Source organism: Salmo salar, chromosome ssa14, assembly GCF_905237065.1.
Source record: "Salmo salar chromosome ssa14, Ssal_v3.1, whole genome shotgun sequence".
NCBI lineage: Eukaryota > Metazoa > Chordata > Actinopteri > Salmoniformes > Salmonidae > Salmo > Salmo salar.
In genome coordinates, this window is record NC_059455.1 from 94,554,715 (window position 1) to 94,575,124 (window position 20,410).

Consider the following 20,410-nt stretch of genomic DNA (forward strand, 5'->3'; position numbering starts at 1 on the left):
CTTCTATTTTAGCCCTTGGCAACACAGACGCTCATTGGCGTGCACGAGCAGTGTGGGTGCAATAATTGAATAACAGATTTCTACATTTATTGTGTGATGGTCGCGCACACGACGTGTCTGGTCTGGTCAGCATGTTACACATGCGGCAGCAAAAATACATTTACGTTTTAGTATCTTTTAGTCATTCAAAACTTGTTAAAGAATTGGAAAAACAGGAGAGAAAGGGTTGCAACATTTTATTTCTCTTTTTTTTGTTGTACAGTTTCCACCGGACAAGTTTATTTTTATACATTTCTAATATTTGTTAATGCATTTGTTTTGTTTCTGTGTTCATGTTTGTGTGTGTCATGTTCAGTTGAAGTGTATCAGTCACTCATTCATACCGTCGGTAATGTCAAGTCACAGTATAATATGGGTTATCGTAAGCAACAAAAAAAGAAAATAAAAGATTTGTTTTGGAAATAAATACATCGAAAGAGAGCGAAATGAGAGGACCAGAGAATACATCAGGACTGGTCAGTTATGACGTATGAAAAAACACTTTATAAACATGTAGCATTGTAAACAATTATAGCCTAGATAGCATAATTTATTTGACAAAGCCAAGCACTAAGGCGTGGCTTAGGACTTTCGGATAACTTTATCTCAGTTAAACAATCTAGGCCAGAAGACAACAAAAAGATCCCATTTCAAAATGTACCTTGATTATTTTTGAAATCCATGCCAAGGAGTTGTTCCTGACCAAAGAGCCTGACAGGGAAACCGACACTAGAGCAAATGGCACCCTATTCCCTATGTGGTTCACAACTTTTGACCAAGACCTAATAGGTCTCCGGTCAAAAGTAGTGCACTATATAGGGTATATATAGTGCCCATTTGGGACACAGCCAGTTTCTCCTTGTCATTTGGTCAGGGGAAAAACTCCTATCCCTTTACTATGCCTTAAAAAGCATTTCAGCAGTCATTACAAAATATGGATGATTCCTTCAGCTAAATGTACATATTTCCAGGGGCACTGTACAATGGCGACCCTGGCCGTGACCCAAATCCCTGCAGTCGTCTCAGTGGGAGTCGGATATGCAAAAAAATTATATAAAAAAAAAAAAAAATACTAAAAATTATTCCATTACACACTTGTGTGTAAGAGAACAAAATATAAGCACCCCCATTTATAAATCTTGTCCGGAAGATGCACATAGTTCCACTTGGGCTATTGATTATCATTTTTTAAGTAAATTACTTCACATTCCTGCATCCCAGATTTGTTCTAGGAAACTGTTGACTAGTCATCTCTGTTAATTGCCCTCTTGAAGAGGGCAAAAACCTGAATAAGAAGTCTTAAACGCCTTCCCAAATGCCCCTATTCCCTCTATAAAAAAAAAACGTACCACAGTATGAGTCATAATGCCTGTAAAACATAGTGGTCAAACAGGGAAATGGCACCAATTGTTTTCCCCACATAGTTTTTTTTTAGGAACACTTAAAACAAGGGCTGTGTTTCGTGGAGGCTTAACCCTGGCGTGACGTTTTGATAACCTCGTAAATCTCTTCCGGACAAGGTGACTTAATATATTTGCCTGTACAGCCCCCCCCAAAAAACCCAGATGAAACGCTAATTGGCTGCTAATGTGGCTATCATAAAGAACTACAAATGCCTTGGTGATCTGAACGAGACTGCCAACTCACAGCAAAGGTAAGACTCTCTGGATTAATGATCTAATGCTCGCTAAATGGATTAATGAATAAATTAGCTACATTTCTTTAAAATGTACAATTCTGTGAACTGTCTTGTGCAAGTTTTAAATTGACACAAAACCTGTTAGCAAAGATGTCAGATAGAGACGATGTGCAGGAGCTTGCAGGGATTTGTAGTCATGCATGATGTCTACTTTAAGTATTTTCGATTCTGCGAGTAAAAAGAGCCAAATATATTGAGCCACCTTGTCCGAGAGAGATCTACACGGTTATCAAAATGTCACGCCAGGGTAAGCCTACACAAAACACAGCCCTTATTTTAAGCTTTTCTAAAATCGCCTATGGGGAAAAATGAAATGGTGGCAAAAAACGATTAGAACTATTTCCCTGTTTGACAACTAGGTTTTATGGGTATTATGACACCACTGCGGGGGAATATTGTGCACCATTTTTGACCAGAATCCCATGGACTCCTGGTCAAAAGTTGTTCATTAAATAGGGAATAGGGTGCACTTCGGGACGCAGCTTAAACCCTCTGGGGATGACGGACTTTGCGAATATTTATTGCATTACTGGTTGTTCATGCTCAGCCAATAACATAGCTTCCATTTAGCTTCCCATCTCAAGAGAACTGCTTCTGATTACTTGTGCTAAATCACGAGATAGCTGAGAGAAGTCTCAGGACAAGTGATTGGTTGTTTGGTTGATTGACTGGGTCTGGACAACCAAGAAGATTATGCCACTGAAACATATTCTAGAACCATCCATATCCATGCTGCTCAAAAAGTCAAGAAAAAAAATCATGTAAAAAAAAAAAAAACTTTGGTGAGTAGTGTCCATTTTGAATTGGCTGTTTAGTTCTTTGTGAGAAGACGGGTTAGACTCATTATGTGCAAACATGGAAGTTTAGGTGGAGAAACCCCGGGGCACGTTCAGCAGGAACGCAACATTTTCAAACGTTCAGATAGAAATATTTCTATGTAAAAAACAAACATGACATGTTGAATATGGAATAACGTTGGCTCTCCATTTGTGGCATTTCCATTTGCAACGTTTGGCTACTGAACGTGGCCCTGTATTGGCCTGATACGATAACTGACCTGATAAACTGGGCCGGGAGCTTTTCCAGACCATGTGACCTGACTAGGAAAAAGTCAGGGCCCTAATGTGCAGTGCAGTCTTTGCCTCAGGCTAAAATTACACTTGATGGCCCTGTATCTTTCTAACGAACGTCTGGACTGTCTGTCCCACAGCTGCATCAGTGTGAGGTCTGCACAGTGAAATCAACAACGCATTAAACTGTAAGAAAAGAGCATCAATATTTAGCTAGACGGATCAGCATGATGGAATAAATTATTCTTATTTTTTTGCCGATTAAAATGACTGTTCTGCCCCAATCCCACAGTGCAAAAGCAGTAAAGAATGCCACTTCCAGAGAAACCACATCATGGAACTATAAGATCAGGAAAATAGAGCAGCAATGTTTTTGCACAAAACGTGTGCACATTCAAGGAAATATTAAGAAAATTAAATGAATCAATAAGTCAAAAGACATATGTAAATCACCCTCAAGTCTTTAGTTGGTCAGGATTGGCACTTCAGTGAATATGAGTGCATTTTGTTTTTCTTCATAAATATAAATATATTTGTTTATTTTGTGTTTTTAATTTTTTTTAAATCCACAGATTTTTTTTAAATATTTTACTTTTCTGGAAGTCTGTTGATAGACTGCACACAAAAGTAGAGCGGAAAAACAAGAACCGAAGAGGACTTCTGATATATAAATTCTCCTCCACTTGTTAGTGATGTAGAGTCAAAAGTTCTTTAGCAAATCTTTCATGTTTTCCAAGATTTATTTAGTCTCAAAATGTCAGTTTGGAACACTTGTTCTGTGGACAACCATTTCCCTTTAGAGGACCAAAGTGCATAGACTCCTATAATAGCCTATAACTGTTACTAACTGTCCATGTTAGATCAATGACAAGCTTAGTCTCTTACCAACTTCAATACATTTTGCATGTCAACCAAAGAGCAACGTGTCCAAAACCATTGCAGACCACGAAAAATCACCATTTTGCAAACCATGAAAAATCACCATTTTGCAGACCATGAAAAATCACAATTTTGCAGACCATGAAAAATTGAAAAATCACCATTGCAGACCATGAAAAAAAAATCACCATTGCAGATGGAACATAATAACAAGGTATGACTTTGTACAAAGTCATGGCTCGCATCCTCACAGGGTCAACCTACCGAGACATCACGTCAGGAAGGACAATATAACCATAGGGGATGATTTGCTATATAAACATGTGCAATGACTAGGGTCCTCATAGCTAGCATATCAAGTAAAAACATTATTATTATTTTTTTATTTTTTTAAAGCTGCGGTACAGATGCCCTTCCAAAATGAAAGTTTAGGTATTAAGTTTGAAATTAAACAGCTCTGTATATTCTGATTTTGTTTACCTCAAACCAGTTGGTTCTGCTCAACCAGGGGAAATAGTAGATCCACAGAAGAAGCTGTGACTGATGAGGACATAACATTTTTACACGTATCGCTTCCTCACACAGTGCCGGTCAGTCAAACTGTCACCACCAAAACTGTTTAGCCTCCACTCAACCCAGAGACTGATCTATGGTCAGTTTTGCTTTTGCCCCATTTAATGTTACAGGTCAGGATTAAGGGAGGGCAAGCTGATCGTAGATTTGTGTCTAAAGGCATATCATCTAACCATCTTCAGTCATGTAACAGAAAGGAGAAAAGGCTTCCATAATACCTAGGTTGAAGATAACCTTTTTTGTTAAGACAACGTAATAACTGACATGTGGAAAGTGTTTGAAAATAAAATTGTATTAGCGCTGTTGCTGATTCTACAGGATTAGCGAGCGAAAATGACAAAGTGAATGTAAGCAGTTCACCATCGGAGTGGAAAATAAACAATGAATTTCAGCTAACTGCTCAGCAAACAACTTTTACTGTCATTCTATGAATTTGAAATGTTTTTTTTTTTTCATCCACTTTATTAGTTGATTTCTTAACCGCTGGTCACATTTTCAATGCTAATCTAATGAATGTGTTTATTTTCCAACTCTCCACATGAAATTACTACATTGTTGTGTCCTGTATATTTTTTTTAAATCTGAGCATAATACCAGAAAGTACACCCTGCACTTCAAGAAAAATATGAAGAAAAAAAATATATATTTGAGATATTAAAGGATGCTGTGAATGTGATGCATTGTGGGTAAATGCATTCTTAAAAAAAAAAATTATAATCTCAGCGCATTATCTCAATAGTGCCGATAAGGAAGCGGCAAAAACGATGAAAGAAAACAACATTGAATGACCATACCGCATTGAAAACCCAACATAGCAGAAAGAAAACATGCAATAACGTTCCTTCAACAAGGTGGATTATGGAAGTTATTTCTCCTTATGTAGCGCTCATCCGTGTGAGCTGTGTACAGTCTGCTGGTGTTGTATGCATGTGTGCATGAAGTGTCTGTGCAAATACATCTTAAACTTAATTTCTGTTGCGGTTAGGTTTGTCACGGTCTAAATTAAAAAGACTTGTCCCCTTGCCAAACCCTGGTTGTCGTTAGATGCATGACACCTTGTCTGATATAGTGCCTCTACCTCCGACCAGAGGCTCCCAGGATGGCTCCTGTCAAAACGAGTGCACTAAGAACAATACAGTGCCATTTAAAATGCACCCTACGAGAAGAATAAGGGGAGTTGTACATTTTTCTAATGTGACAGTGAATAATACATATCAATACCTAGTACGTATATCGCCAACACAATGATACCTAGTACGTATATCGCGATCACAATGATACCTAGTACGTATATCGCCATCACAATGATACCTAGTACGTATATCGCCATCACAATGATACCTAGTACGTATATCGCCATCACAATGATACCTAGTACGACGCATCGCCAAGGGCCTGGACACAACCCTTAGCTGTGGTATATTGACCATATACACCACACCTCCTCAGGCTTTACTGCTTAATTATAAACTGGTGACCAATGTAATTAGAGCAGTAAAAATACATGTTGTCATACCCGTGGTATGCGGTCTGATATACCACAGCTGTCGGGCCAATCAGCATTCAGGGCTCGAACCACCCAGTTTATAATAGCAATAAGGCATCTCGGGGGTTTGTGGTATATGGGCAATATAACACGGCTAAGGGCTGTATCCAGGCACTCCGCGTTGCATCGTGCTTAAGAACAGCCCTTAACCGTGGTATATTGGCCATATACCACAACCCCTCGGGCCTTATTGCTTAAATATAATATCTTGTTCGATTTTCGAAAAGAGAGACTTAAATTACGGCACTTTCTCACCCTGCCTCTCTCGCTCCCTCTCCCAACAATAATTCCAGGTGTTTGGCAAAAGGATAGTGCGTGACTGTATGTAGGGCAATAGGAACACCATGCAAACCCTAGCATACATACACACCGGGGGGGGACACCAAATCCCAGGGCCTACTGCAACTCAGCCAGCACCAACATATCTATTTACACTGGAGCTCTGTTCCGAATGACACCCTATTCCCTATATAACGCACTACTTTAGACCAGAGCCCTATTCCCTATATAGTGCACTATTTTAGACCAGGGCTCTATTCCCTATATAGTACACTACTTTAGACCAGGGCCCATTGGGCTTAGCGTGTCATTCAGAATGCATCCCGGGCTTCGATGGAACAGAGAGAGAAAGAAAAAAAAAAAGCCCAAAACCATACATGCAGGTGAGTAAATAGGATGTTACAGTGAATCTGACATCAATGTCTGATTTAAGTGAAGCTGAGTTACATGTTTTTTCTCAAATTAGTGTAGCCCCCCCCCAGCGGTATGCCATTTTAATAGTTAGAATCACGTCATAATTCAAATCTATCGTTATTAAGAACACAGCACACAACGAACATTATATCTCTAGCTATATCAACTTCAGATCAAGCTAGTAACCTAGGTATTTTAACTGTTTATATGGTTCAATATGGACCCCACCCACCCACCCACCTTAAATCCCCTTCCCCATCCCACTCGACGCCATCCGTTAGCCCAGAAGTTTTCCTGATTTTACGATTTAGACCCCAACATGTTGATCCACCCTTGTCATCCCTCCCCAGGTCCAAGAAATCATCTGACGCAAACAAAGTTGCTAAAAGTTGTAGGAAATAAAATTGTAGAGAAAGGACTGTTAGTTCTAGAAGGAGAGAACCTTGGGTCAACACTCCAAACAATAGTTCTAGAATTACTAAGAATCCCCAGAATTGTTTTAGTGGAACCCTGTATGTTTGATAAGACAGAAACCAATGTGAATGAGGGTTTGGCCTCAGTTCTATTGCTAACAATAAAGAAGTCTTCAGGCCTTCAGGTGGTACACTGAGATGTGCTTCACAACAGGCCAAGAAGGAAATAAAAAAACAGGGCTGACAAAAGCTAAAATGAAGGGGAAAGGATAAATAAGTGAAATAACACTCCTCACACTAGGTCAGATTTGACCCCCCCCCCCACATCCTAAAGGTCATCCCTATGGGCCGACAGGAAGCAGTAAAAACCACAACAAGCCACTGCTACTGTCAGAAGAAAAATCAGGACTCTCAACAGTACTGGCGGTATTTCTCAATGTATCTGTGCGTTTCAAACCTGCCTTGGTGTGTGATCACTGATCTGGAAGAGCTTTGTCATCAGGTCATGTGGTGGAGGAGTTCAGCTCTCCGATTGGCTCCTCAGACGAGATGAGGTGTTCACGGGGGATTGGGGAATATTAGGTTGGATAAAGCCTTCCATGGGGATAGGATGGAGAGGACAACGTTCTATCTTCCATGGTTAAGCCTGGAAGGTCACAGTGGAGAAAGGATGGGGTACAGGAAACCCTGGAAACCCTGGGGTAGCAGAGCTAGCCACGGGCTGGGGCATAAAGGATGGGTGGTGGTTGGAGGGACACAGGGACCCTAATTTACCTCAAAACCCTCCATTGGTAGGGGATATGGGGGGGGAAGAAGTTAACTGAAAGCCTTCCAATGGGATCCTATGGGTATATGAGTGATGTTTGGATGAACCAAAGAGAAAGGAGGGCGTTATAGCTGGAAGCCTTCCATGGGTGCCTCCTGCTGCGGGAAGAGGAACTGCTGGTTGACCTGGTCTACCTGAGGAGCTAGGCTCTGGTCCTCCTCCTCCACTCCAAAGTAGTGCTCTATCAGATCAAAGGCCTTCTGGTAGATCTCTTGGTTCTCATGACTCTGAAGGAACTCGATCTTATCCAGACCTGGAGACGGAGAGAGTTTTATTTATTCATACACCACAGTAGATTATGCAATTGTATGTATGTATGCGTAAGTGTGTGTGTGTGTGTGTGTGTGTGTGTGTGTGTGTGTGTGTGTGTGTGTGTGTGTGTGTGTGGTGGTGCACATGTACCTATACTGTACGAATGTGTTTGTTTACATGTACCTCAGAACAGTAGCGGTTGTTTGTATTATACAGTGCATTTCAGAAAGTATTCAGACCCCTCGACTTTTTCCACATTTTGTTACGTTAACGCTATATTCTGAGAGAGCAGTAAGGGTTGATGTATGTACGTACCATAGGCCTCCTCTATGAGAGAGCAGTAAGGGTTGATGCCAGTACCGCTGGGTCCTGCATCCTGCTTGGCCTCTTGGTCTCCCAGTCGCAGAATGTTCTCCAAACCATTCAGAGCCACCTGGACTATCTTACTGTCCATCACCGTCAACAAGTCACACAGAGGCTTGATACAGCCCAGGTTCACCAGGTACCTAGAGAGAGAGATCAGAGAATGAAAGACGGAGAAAAAAAGGGAGAGAGACAGAAGAGATTGTCAGACCTGACAGTAAATCTCAGAAAGACAAAAATAATGGCGTTCCAAAAGAAGGTCCAGCTGCCATGACAACAAATACAATTTCCACCTAGACACCGTTGCCATAGAGCACACAAAAAAACTATACATACCTCGGCCTAAACATCACCACCACAAAGCTGTGAACGATCTGGGCCTTCTAATCCGTCAAAGGAAATAAAATTCATATGTTCATATTTCTTTTCTCCCCAATTTCGTGATTACGATCTTGTCTCATTGCTGCAACTCCCCTACAGGCTCGGGAGAGCCAAACTGTGCTTCTTAACACCCGCCCGCTTAACCCGGAAGCCAGCTGCACCAATGTGTCGGATGAAACTCCAGCAGGTATATTTCAACACCTCCTTTGGCCGCCTTTCCTTCCAGTTCTCTGCTGCCAATGACTGGAACGAATTGCAAAAGTCACTGAAGCTGGAGACTTACATCTCCCTCACTAACTTTAAGCATCAGCTATCTGAGCAGCTTACCGATCGATCACTGTACCTGCACACAGCCAATCTGTAAATAGCCCACCCAACTACCTCATATAGTCATTTTTTTGTTGCTCTTTTGCACCCCAGTATATCTACTTGCATATCATCATCTGCACATCTATCACTCCAGTGTTAATGCTAAATTGTGATTATTTCGCCTCTATGGCCTATTTATTGCCTTACCTCCCTACATTTGCACACACTGTATATAGACTTTTCTATTGTATTATTGACTGTACGCTTGTTTACTCCATGTGTAACACTGTTGTTGTTTTTGTCACACCGCTTTGCTTTATCTTGGCCAGGTCGCAATTGTAAATGAGAACTTGTTCTCAACTGGCCTACCTGGTTAAATAAATAAATAAATAAATAAATAAATAAAAAATAAATAAAAAAATTTAAACACCGCTCAACTGACAACCGAGGTCAGCCTGCAGGCGCCCGGCCCACCACAAGGAGTCGCTAGATCACGATGAGCCAAGTAAAGCCCCCGCGGCCAAACCCTCCCCTAACCCGGGCGACGTTGGGCCAATTGTCCCTATGGGACTTCCGGTCACGGCTGGTAATGACTACAGCCTGGGATCGAACCCCAGGCTGTAGTTGACGCCTCAACACTGCGATGCAGTGCCTTAGAATGCTGCGCCACTCTGGGAGGCCTACTGTTCATTTTCTATTGTTTATTTCACTTGCTTTGGCAACGTAAACATATGTTTCCCATGCCAATAAAAGCCCTTTGAAGAGAGAAGAGCGCGAGAGAGAGAGAGAGAGAGAGAGAGAGCAGGACTTGTGTGAGTGACAGCAACATGAACCCTAGATAATGAATACGGAATGCGTTTGGTACAATCCAGACGCCTGACAAATGCAGCGGCCCGAGACAGAACGTGTGTTAGTGTCTCGTGACATTCCACTGACGGAGGGAAAAAGAACTGCAACGTAATTCAATATAGACAAAAAGCTCTCAACTAGGCCTCACACACACACACACACACACACCAGAGTATAGCTCCTGTTTGATATAACGAGGATAATTTGGGTATTACCGAATGCATACCATGGAAACACTGCTAAGAATCTCAGACTCCAGGAGGAAACACCACCTCTCCTTGACCCCTCCCTCTTCTGACATGGACTAGGGTTCACCTCCCTAATCCTGTCCTGGTGAGGTGGGCGTGGCTTTATACCCGATCAGTTCTGGTGAGGTGGGCGTGGCTTTATACCCGATCAGTTCTGGTGAGGTGGGCGTGGCTTTATACCCGATCAGTTCTGGTGAGGTGGGCGTGGCTTTATACCCGATCAGTTCTGGTGAGGTGGGCGTGGCTTTATACCCGATCAGTTCTGGTGAGGTGGGCGTGGCTTTATACCTGATCAGTTCTGGTGAGGTGGGCGTGGCTTTATACCCGATCTGTTCTGGTGAGGTGGGCGTGGCTTTATACCCGATCAGTTCTGGTGAGGTGGGCGTGGCTTTATACCCGATCAGTTCTGGTGAGGTGGGCGTGGCTTTATACCCGATCTGTTCTGGTGAGGTGGGCGTGGCTTTATACCCGATCAGTTCTGGTGAGGTGGGCGTGGCTTTATACCCGATCAGTTCTGGTGAGGTGGGCGTGGCTTTATACCTGATCTGTTCTGGTGAGGTGGGCGTGGCTTTATACCCGATCAGTTCTGGTGAGGTGGGCGTGGCTTTATACCCGATCAGTTCTGGTGAGGTGGGCGTGGCTTTATACCCGATCAGTTCTGGTGAGGTGGGCGTGGCTTTATACCTGATCAGTTCTGGTGAGGTGGGCGTGGCTTTATACCCGATCTGTTCTGGTGAGGTGGGCATGGCTTTATACCCGATCAGTTCTGGTGAGGTGGGCGTGGCTTTATACCCGATCTGTTCTGGTGAGGTGGGCGTGGCTTTATACCCGATCTGTTCTGGTGAGGTGGGCGTGGCTTTATACCCGATCAGTTCTGGCGAGGTGGGCGTGGCTTTATAACCGATCTGTTCTGGCGAGGTGGGCGTGGCTTTATACCCGATCTGTTCTGGCGAGGTGGGCGTGGCTTTATACCCGATCTGTTCTGGCGAGGTGGGCGTGGCTTTATACCTGATCTGTTCTGGTGAGGTGGGCGTGGCTTTATACCCGATCAGTTCTGGTGAGGTGGGCGTGGCTTTATACCCGATCATTTCTGGTGAGGTGGGCGTGGCTTTATACCCGATCAGTTCTGGTGAGGTGGGCGTGGCTTTATACCCGATCAGTTCTGGTGAGGTGGGCGTGGCTTTATACCCGATCAGTTCTGGTGAGGTGGGCGTGGCTTTATACCCGATCAGTTCTGGTGAGGTGGGCGTGGCTTTATACCCGATCAGTTCTGGTGAGGTGGGCGTGGCTTTATACCCGATCAGTTCTGGTGAGGTGGGCGTGGCTTTATACCTGATCTGTTCTGGCGAGGTGGGCGTGGCTTTATACCTGATCTGTTCTGGTGAGGTGGGCGTGGCTTTATACCTGATCTGTTCTGGTGAGGTGGGCGTGGCTTTATACCTGATCAGTTCTGGTGAGGTGGGCGTGGCTTTATACCTGATCTGTTCTGGTGAGGTGGGCGTGGCTTTATACCTGATCAGTTCTGGCGAGGTGGGCGTGGCTTTATACCTGATCTGTTCTGGCGAGGTGGGCGTGGCTTTATACCTGATCTGTTCTGGCGAGGTGGGCGTGGCTTTATACCTGATCTGTTCTGGTGTTCCTCCAGAGGTGGCGTTAGTGATGGCCCAGGCTGCTTCTTTCCTGGTTCTAAACTCTGCCTTCTGCAGGATGTCGATCAGCACAGGGAAGATGTTAGCGTCGATCACCGTCTAGGAGTGGAGAAACGAGAGGAAGTGAAACGGTTGAGTGGAGACAGATGCAACACAAGCCCTTTGTCCTTTATTCAGACTGAAGACTGAGATCAGACCCAGGTCTTGAAGACCCCTTGCGATCTGTATAGTGTCTGTACCAGTCTGTGTTATGCATCTGTTACTGTAGAGAACGGTATCTGGATCTCACCCCTGAGATAATACAACCATCTGTTTATCTGTAGTGTTCGTATGTCTGTGTGTAAAGTCTGGATCTCACCTGTATCTGAGCCCTGTTGCCAGCTGTGATGTTGGAGATGGTCCAGCAGGCTTCTTTCCGGATGGACTCTTTAGGACTACTCAGCAGGTGGAGCAGACAGGGCAGGGCTGAACAGTTCAACACCACCTGTGTCTGGATGTCGTCTCCAGTAACGATGTTCCCCACTGCTCTCAGAGCAGGAGACGCCACCTTGTAGTCTGTGTGCCTGACAGAGAGAACATTCAAAAAAGTTACTACGCTGAACCTCCTGAAGTCTACACACACACACACACACAAGCAACTCTACGAGGCACCTCCAGAAACACAAACACTTACATGAGCAGCTCTACGAGGCGCCTGCAGACGCCGGAGTCGATGACAGCCTGGATCTTCTCGTTGGGTCCATCAGAGAGGTAGGACAGAGCCCAGCAGGCGTCTGCTAACAGATCTGAATCACTGCTGAACAACAGTCTAGACAGGACCTGCAGACAGGGGGACACCTGGGGGGACAGACAGGTAGGACAGAGGAACTGTTGGTCTGGGTTCTAAGAGTGTGTGAGTGAAGTTTGACTTTTTCCCCGAAGAGACCCTGAACCCACATTTTTTTTTCTTCCACTCAGTAGGAATAATGACATGACGATCAACACTTCTCAGAACAATTACAGCCAAAATCTTCACATTGACACACGTCTACACCTGACTACATCATTGCCCCACCTGTCCACTGTCACCGTTTCAAGCTGTCACTAAAGAGAACCTGACCAACACTTCTGAAGGGGTCAAAGTTGACCATGCTGACGTCACTGGAGGCTCCGCAGTAGTGGGAGTGTCCCAGCCTGGCACGTGTCCCTGTCTAAAAGCTTATTAGAAACATCAGCCCTCGCAGAGAAGCACAAGATTGACCTTCCCCATTAGTCAGGGCTGGTCCTGGCCGTTCTGCCGCACTAGGTGAGACCAAAAAAAATGCTAAATTACATTGAAAATACGGCAAAAACACATTTTCCAGACTTTGAAGTTAGATTCAATTTAGGTTCTGAATCAAGTGAAAATATATTTTTCACCAGACGTTGAAAGGAAATCCATATTTTCCAGACGTTAAAGTCAGGACCATTTTAAAGTCAGGACCATTTTAAAGTCAGGCCCATTTTTAGGTTCTGAATAATGAAAGTTAAAAATAAGTAATTTATAGACGTTAATGTTTGGGCTCAATCAAGTCTCATCCAGACAATTGTTAACAGACAGATTATTTCATTTGATAACAATTCCAGTGGGTCTGAAGTTTACATACACTAAGTTGACTGTGCCTTTAAACAGCTTGAAAAATCCCCCCCAAAATTATGTCATGGCTTTAGAGGCTTCTGATAGGCTAATTGACATAATTTGAGTCAATTGGAGGTGTTCCTGTGTCTACCTTCAAACTCAGTGCTTACCTTCAAACTCAGTGCTTACCTTCAAACTCAGTGCTTACCTTCAAACTCAGTGCTTACCTTCAAACTCAGTGCTTACCTTCAAACTCAGTGCTTACCTTCAAACTCAGTGCTTACCTTCAAACTCAGTGCTTACCTTCAAACTCAGTGCTTACCTTCAAACTCAGTGCTTACCTTCAAACTCAGTGCTTACCTTCAAACTCAGTGCTTACCTTCAAACTCAGTGCTTACCTTCAAACTCAGTGCTTACCTTCAAACTCAGTGCTTACCTTCAAACTCAGTGCTTACCTTCAAACTCAGTGCTACTTTGCTTGACATCATGGGAAAATCAAAAGATATCAGCCAAGACCTCAGAATCTTTTTTGTAGACTTCCACAAGTCTGGTTGATCCTTGGGAGCAATTACCAAATGCATGAAGGTACCACGTTCATCTGTACAAACAATAGTATGCAAGTATAAACACCATGGGACCACGCAGCCGTCATACCGCTCAGGAAGGAGACGCGTTCTGTCTCCTAGAGATGAACGCACTTTGGTGCGAAAAGTGCAAATCAATCCCAGAACAACAGCAAAGGACCTTGTGAAGATGCTGGAGGAAACAGGTACAAAAGTATCTATATCCACAGTAAAACGAGTCCTATATCGACATAACCTGAAAGGCCGCTCAGCAAGGAAGAAGCCACTGCTCCAAAACCGCCATAAAAAAAGCCAGACTACGGTTTGCAACTGCACATGGGGACAAAGATCGTACTATTTGGAGAAATGTCCTCTGGTCTGATGAAACAAAAATACAACTGTTTGGCCATAATGACCATCGTTATGTTTGGAGGAAAAAGGGGGAGGCTTGCAAGCCGAAGAACACCATCCCAACCGTGAAGCACGGGGTGGCAGCATTATGTTACGGGTGTGCTTTGCTGCAGGAGTGACAGGTGCACTTCAAAATATATGGCATCATGAAGGAGGAAAATGATGTGGATATATTGAAGCAACATCTCAAGACATCAGTCAGGAAGTTACAGCTTGGTCGCAAATGGGTCTTCCAAATGGACAATGACCCCAAGCTTACTTCCAAAGTTGTGGATAAATGGCTTAAGAACAACCAAGTCAAGGTACTGGAGTAGCCATCACAAAGCCCTGACATCAATCCTATAGAAAATTTGTGGGCAGAAGTGAAAAGGCGTGTGGAAGCAAAGAGGCCTACAAACCTGACTCAGTTACACCAGCTCTGTCAGGAGAAATGGGCCAAGTTTCACCCAACTTATTGTGGGAAGCTTGTGGAAGGCTCCCTGAAAACGTTTGACCCAAGTTAAACAATTTAAAAGCAACGCTACCAAATACTAATTGAGTGTATGTAAACTTCTGACCCACTGGGAATGTGATGAAAGAAAAAAAAGTTGAACTAAATCATTCTCTCTACTATTATTCTGACATTTTACATTCTTAAAATAAAGTGGTGATCCTAACTGACCTAAGATAGGGAATTTTTACTAGGACTAAATGTCAGGAATTGTGAAAAACTGATTTTAAATGTATTTGGCTAAGGTGTATGTAAACTTCCGACTTCAAATGTATATGGATTTGTACCATTCACTGAACTGGTCTGAGTTTACAGCATGAGCGGTCGTGAGTAGATGTGCTTGTTGAGAGATCAAAGCGAGAGCTGCATGTAGCCACGTTTGCACATTGTTTATATCCTTTGCTAGTTATTGAGTTATTAGCCCACTTAAAGATCATTTGTAGTCATCAATAGGGGAGTGATTGCTTCCTGCATGAGCACAAAACGTTTACATTTCTAGACTTCTTTGAGTCAGGTAAAGAGCTTTTTTTTTTATGTACATCTTAAAGTGACAGTGTTATATTTTGAGACACCTTACTCAAGTCTAAGTAGGAAATACTATTTTTTCTCTCTCCAGAAGTCTCATGGAATGCAGGCCTACATTGAACACCACACATTGGTTGCTGAATGATAGAACAGCTATTTACATGTTAAAATGTTATGGAAATCTTTTTTCCCCCCATTGGCCTACCATAAAACACCGGTAGGTCTACGTTATGATCCCAGCCACACTAGTCTACAGGGCTACTGTTAAAACAGTCAATTAAGGCACAGTAAACACGCACTGGAAGTTGCACAGAATTTTTAACAACGTTCAAGTTGGTGCTCAGCAGACCTGCAGCAGACCTGAAATTTGCTGTGTGCCCCCCCCCCCCAATTAGATTTTTTTAATGAGTAATGGCTTGTTAGGGGGATGCCGCTGGCTGATTACAGCTGTCACACGTGATATTGAATGAAGCATTCATTCTGATAGGACAGATCTGACATCACGCTCTGAACTCTGATATCCTCATTCTGATAGGACAGATCTGACATCACCCTGTGAACTCTGATATCCTCATTGTAGAATGCGTAGGGATGCATTCTGTGCTAAGTCAATGATTTCAATATGAGAAACCGACACTCTTTAACACGCTCTCTCTCCTCCTCATCTCATTTAGTACAACCGATAGGGCTGAATACTACGCCCTCTCTGACACTATAACAGGCCATTAAATGGAGTTACTGTCACTAAGGGAAAGGTGACAGTCAAAAGGGAACCATCTAAGAGTAGGCTATTGGGACACAGCCACAGACTGATCTCCCACCCAGAGAGAGTCACAGGGTGAGAGAAACGCCTACTTCTTCACATACCGGCCCCTGGGTCACATGGCGTCACAGTTAGTCACTGGGGCTTTTATGTTCCGGCTGGCTAGAGTCACTAGCAGATTAAACCATTAGCTAGCTAGCTAACAGGCAGGAATATAACACAGCATTACAGACAAGCACCATGGAACCCAGACCGAGGCAAATGACACCTCATCTCCTACATAGGGCCCTGGTCACTAGTAGTACACTATAGGTGTCTAGGTGCCAAAAGGACTGACTTCACCTAGTTAGAGGTTATGGTTTACATTCAGAACTCAATGAGCCACTGCTTTCAACTCCAAGCGCTTTGGAAAGTCTTTATACCAATTATGGAGTTAACCTACTTCTTTAGGTTTAGCTAGGCGTTACTGTTTAGATTGTAGCATACACACCAATCACAGAGAGAGAGAGGTAGTGGTATGATTAAGGACACACCAATCACAGAGAGAGAGAGAGAGGTAGTGGTATGATTAAGGACACACCAATCACAGAGAGAGAGAGAGGTAGTGATATGATTAAGGACACACCAATCACAGAGAGAGAGAGAGGTAGTGATATGATTAAGGACACACCAATCACAGAGAGAGAGAGGTAGTGATATGATTAAGGACACACCAATCACAGAGAGAGAGAGAGGTAGTGATATGATTAAGGACACACCAATCACAGAGAGAGAGAGAGGTAGTGATATGATTAAGGACACACCAATCACAGAGAGAGAGAGAGGTAGTGATATGATTAAGGACACACCAATCACAGAGAGAGAGAGAGGTAGTGATATGATTAAGGACACACCAATCACAGAGAGAGAGAGAGGTAGTGATATGATTAAGGACACACCAATCACAGAGAGAGAGAGGTAGTGATATGATTAAGGACACACCAATCACAGAGAGAGAGAGGTAGTGGTATGATTAAGGACACACCAATCACAGAGAGAGGTAGTGAGATGATTAAGGACACACAGAGGGGTAGTGAGATGATTAAGGACACACAGAGGGGTAGTGAGATGATTAAGGACACACAGAGGGGTAGAGGGATGATTAAGGACCCACCAAACACAGAGATCAAATCAGATGTATTTAACACTAATCCTCATCCTATTAGAATGTTCTGACTCCACCAACATTGCTTCTCTGGCTCCAAACCATTCTACAAATGTGAATTATGTCTGACACCATGTCTATTTTCAGCTGGGTGGGCGGGGGAATCAGACAACAGAAGCTGTGTTAACGTAGTGGAGACATGCAGAGGCGATGAAGCAGAGGGTTGCCTTACCCCTAGACCTTAACATCCTCCTACCCTAGCCCCTCGACTCTTTCCTGGTTGGACATCTACTATAGAGATGGTTTCATTTAGACTTCCATAGGGCATCTCTATAATAGATGTATCCAAAGAGCCCTATGGAAGGCTAAATGAAACCATCTCTATATTAGATGTATCCAAAGAGCCCTATGGAAGTCTAAATGAAACCATCTCTATATTAGATGTATCCAAAGAGCCCTATGGACAGCTAAATGAAGCCAACTCTATATTAGATGTATCCAAAGAGCCCTATGGAAGTCTAAATGAAGCCATCTCTATATTAGATGTATCCAAAGAGCCCTATGGAAGGCTAAATGAAACCATCTCTATAATAGATGTATCCAAAGAGCCCTATGGAAGGCTAAATGAAACCATCTCTATATTAGATGTATCCAAAGAGCCCTATGGAAGGCTAAATGAAACCATCTCTATATTAGATGTATCCAAAGAGCCCTATGGAAGGCTAAATGAAACCATCTCTATATTAGATGTATCCAAAGAGCCCTATGGAAGGCTAAATGAAACCATCTCTATATTAGATGTATCCAAAGAGCCCTATGGAAGTCTAAATGAAACCATCTCTATATTAGATGTATCCAAAGAGCCCTATGGAAGTCTAAATGAAACCATCTCTATATTAGATGTATCCAAAGAGCCCTATGGAAGTCTAAATGAAACCATCTCTATAAGGGGGGGGGTTTGGAACGTGGGTGTGGTTAGGGTGTTACCTTTTCAAATACAGGTGGGGGGCTCTTCCCCCTGCACAGGTTAGACAGAGCCCACACTGCATTCCTGGTCATGGTCAGTCTGGTTGATTTAGTCAGAAGCCTGGAGAGGAAGCGGGGAGAAGAACCATGAGTGAGTTTCTTATGTAGAGTAGTAGATATCACAGGACCTCCACTCTGATTTCACTGACACATCAACAAAAACAGTAGTGTGATTGTGTGTGCTCACATTAATAGTGGTGGCAGGATGTTACAGTTGAGTACGTAGTCTCTGCACACTGCACTGTCCCCTGCTATGTTACCCAAAGCCCACACTGCCTGAGAGAGAGGAAAGAGTAAGGTGAGAGCGGAGAGCGAGAGAGAGCGGGGGGGAGAGAGAGCGCGGGGGAGAGAGCGAGAGAGCGCGGGGGGAGAGAGAGAGCGGGGGGGGAGAGAGAGAGAGCGGGGGGAGAGAGAGAGAGCGGGGGGAGAGAGAGAGCGGGGGGAGAGAGAGAGCGGGGGGAGAGAGAGAGCGGGGGAGAGAGAGAGCGGGGGGGAGAGAGAGAGCGGGGGGGAGAGAGAGCGGGGGAGGAGAGAGCGGGGGGAGGAGAGAGAGCGGGGGGGAGAGAGAGCGGGGGGGAGAGAGAGCGGGGGGAGAGAGAGCGGGAGAGAGAGCGGGAGAGAGAGAGAGCGGGAGAGAGAGAGAGCGGGGGAGAGAGAGAGCGGGGGAGAGAGAGAGAGCGGGAGAGAGAGAGAGCGGGAGAGAGAGAGAGAGCGGGAGAGAGAGAGAGCGGGGGGAGAGAGAGAGCGGGGGAGAGAGAGAGCGGGGGAGAGAGAGAGAGAGCGGGGGAGAGAGAGAGAGCGGGTTCTGATCATACGAGCTCCAACACCACAGCTAGGTATAAATTATAGATGGTCTTGTAATAAATTTTTTCCGTGACTGTTTAGATGTACAGGGGTCGGCCTTTACCTGTTCCTGAACATCTTCAAAGTCCGAGTTGAGTAGTTCTATAAAGATGGGTACTGCTCCAGCCTCGATTACTATGTTAGTCTGCATGGACGTACCTGATGCTATGTTGGTCAGGGCCCAGGCTGCCTCAAACTACACACACACACACACACACACACACACACACACACACACACACACACACACACACACACACACACACACACACACACACTTTATTAATGACACATTGGTATTGCGTAATAAAACTTTATAAATGTTATTGTAGACAGCGATACATTTACAATGACATCCACAATGTATTAGTAGCAAATGAAAAGCCTGAACATCCTCTAAGTTTCTAGTATTTGTCCGGGTTAACTTTTCTATTTTACCAACACAAACTGTTTCCTAATATTTCCAAAAGTCTCACCTGTAATGTGCAGTTGACGCTCATCTTGAGGAACTCCACAAACCTCTCTACAATGCCTGGGGTGTTGATGACCTCATCAATAGGTGGATTGGGTTCTTGGAACAGATCAGACAGAATATATATGAGTAATGGATCTAACAATTAGCATCGTGGACTCACAACCTTTATCACCCTAGAGGGAGGTAGCCTAATCAGCCGAGTTAGTGCTGGGCATGGAGACTGAGGGACAACATCCCCCCCGGGAGGGACAACAGCCCGAGGGTCCCCCCCAGGAGGGACAACAGCCCGAGGGTCCCCCCCAGGAGGGACAACAGCCCGAGGGTCCCCCCCAGGAGGGACAACAGCCCGAGGGTCCCCCCCAGGAGGGACAACAGCCCGAGGGTCCCCCCCAGGACAAGGAGTGAAAGGCACGGCTATACACAGACAGGTTACAGAATATCCTGATAATATTCACTGAACAGCCTGGTACCTTTGGACAGTAGTTTCCTGAATGTCTGTGTTGTAGTGAGTTGGAGCTCTGGGTCCTCTGAGAAGAGCATTTCCACCAGGCGTCTAGTTAGGACTCCTTCCTCTGTGGCTGTGGAGTCCACATACGAGTCGACCAGTGGACTCTCAAACATGACTCCCTCCTCGTTCAACATGTCAACGTTTCTCCTCTTGAACAGCTGCCAAATACATGAGAGCAACAGCAGATCAGTTTCTGTGTGTGTGTGTGTGTGTGTGTGTGTGTGTTCTGCGTGTGTGTGTGTTCTGCCTAGGCCATGTGTGGTAAGCTGTGCTAGG

The 20,410-nt window shown here is 44.3% G+C and overlaps 1 protein-coding gene across 2 annotated transcripts in view; it reads right to left on the reverse strand.

Moving 5' to 3' along the window:
• Nucleotides 1–3,529: 3,529 nt before the first annotated feature.
• LOC106570694 (importin subunit alpha-7) overlaps nucleotides 3,530–20,410 on the reverse strand; it is a 36,202-nt gene continuing 19,321 nt past the window's right edge. Inside the window, exons 3-13 of one of the 2 annotated variants that reach the window (XR_006759015.1) lie at nucleotides 20,097–20,292; nucleotides 19,628–19,722; nucleotides 19,216–19,347; nucleotides 18,496–18,584; nucleotides 18,270–18,369; nucleotides 12,463–12,626; nucleotides 12,148–12,352; nucleotides 11,761–11,888; nucleotides 8,306–8,496; nucleotides 5,632–7,991; nucleotides 3,530–5,601 (exon numbers count right to left, since the gene is read on the reverse strand). Coding sequence is in view for 1 of the 2 variants with exons in the window: in XM_045695057.1 (XP_045551013.1) it covers nucleotides 7,804–7,991; nucleotides 8,306–8,496; nucleotides 11,761–11,888; nucleotides 12,148–12,352; nucleotides 12,463–12,626; nucleotides 18,270–18,369; nucleotides 18,496–18,584; nucleotides 19,216–19,347; nucleotides 19,628–19,722; nucleotides 20,097–20,292 (1,488 nt within the window). In the remaining variant the exon portion in view is untranslated. Of the gene's footprint in view, nucleotides 7,992–8,305; nucleotides 8,497–11,760; nucleotides 11,889–12,147; nucleotides 12,353–12,462; nucleotides 12,627–18,269; nucleotides 18,370–18,495; nucleotides 18,585–19,215; nucleotides 19,348–19,627; nucleotides 19,723–20,096; nucleotides 20,293–20,410 lie in introns of both variants that reach the window. The other variant, XM_045695057.1, reaches the window with a different exon arrangement.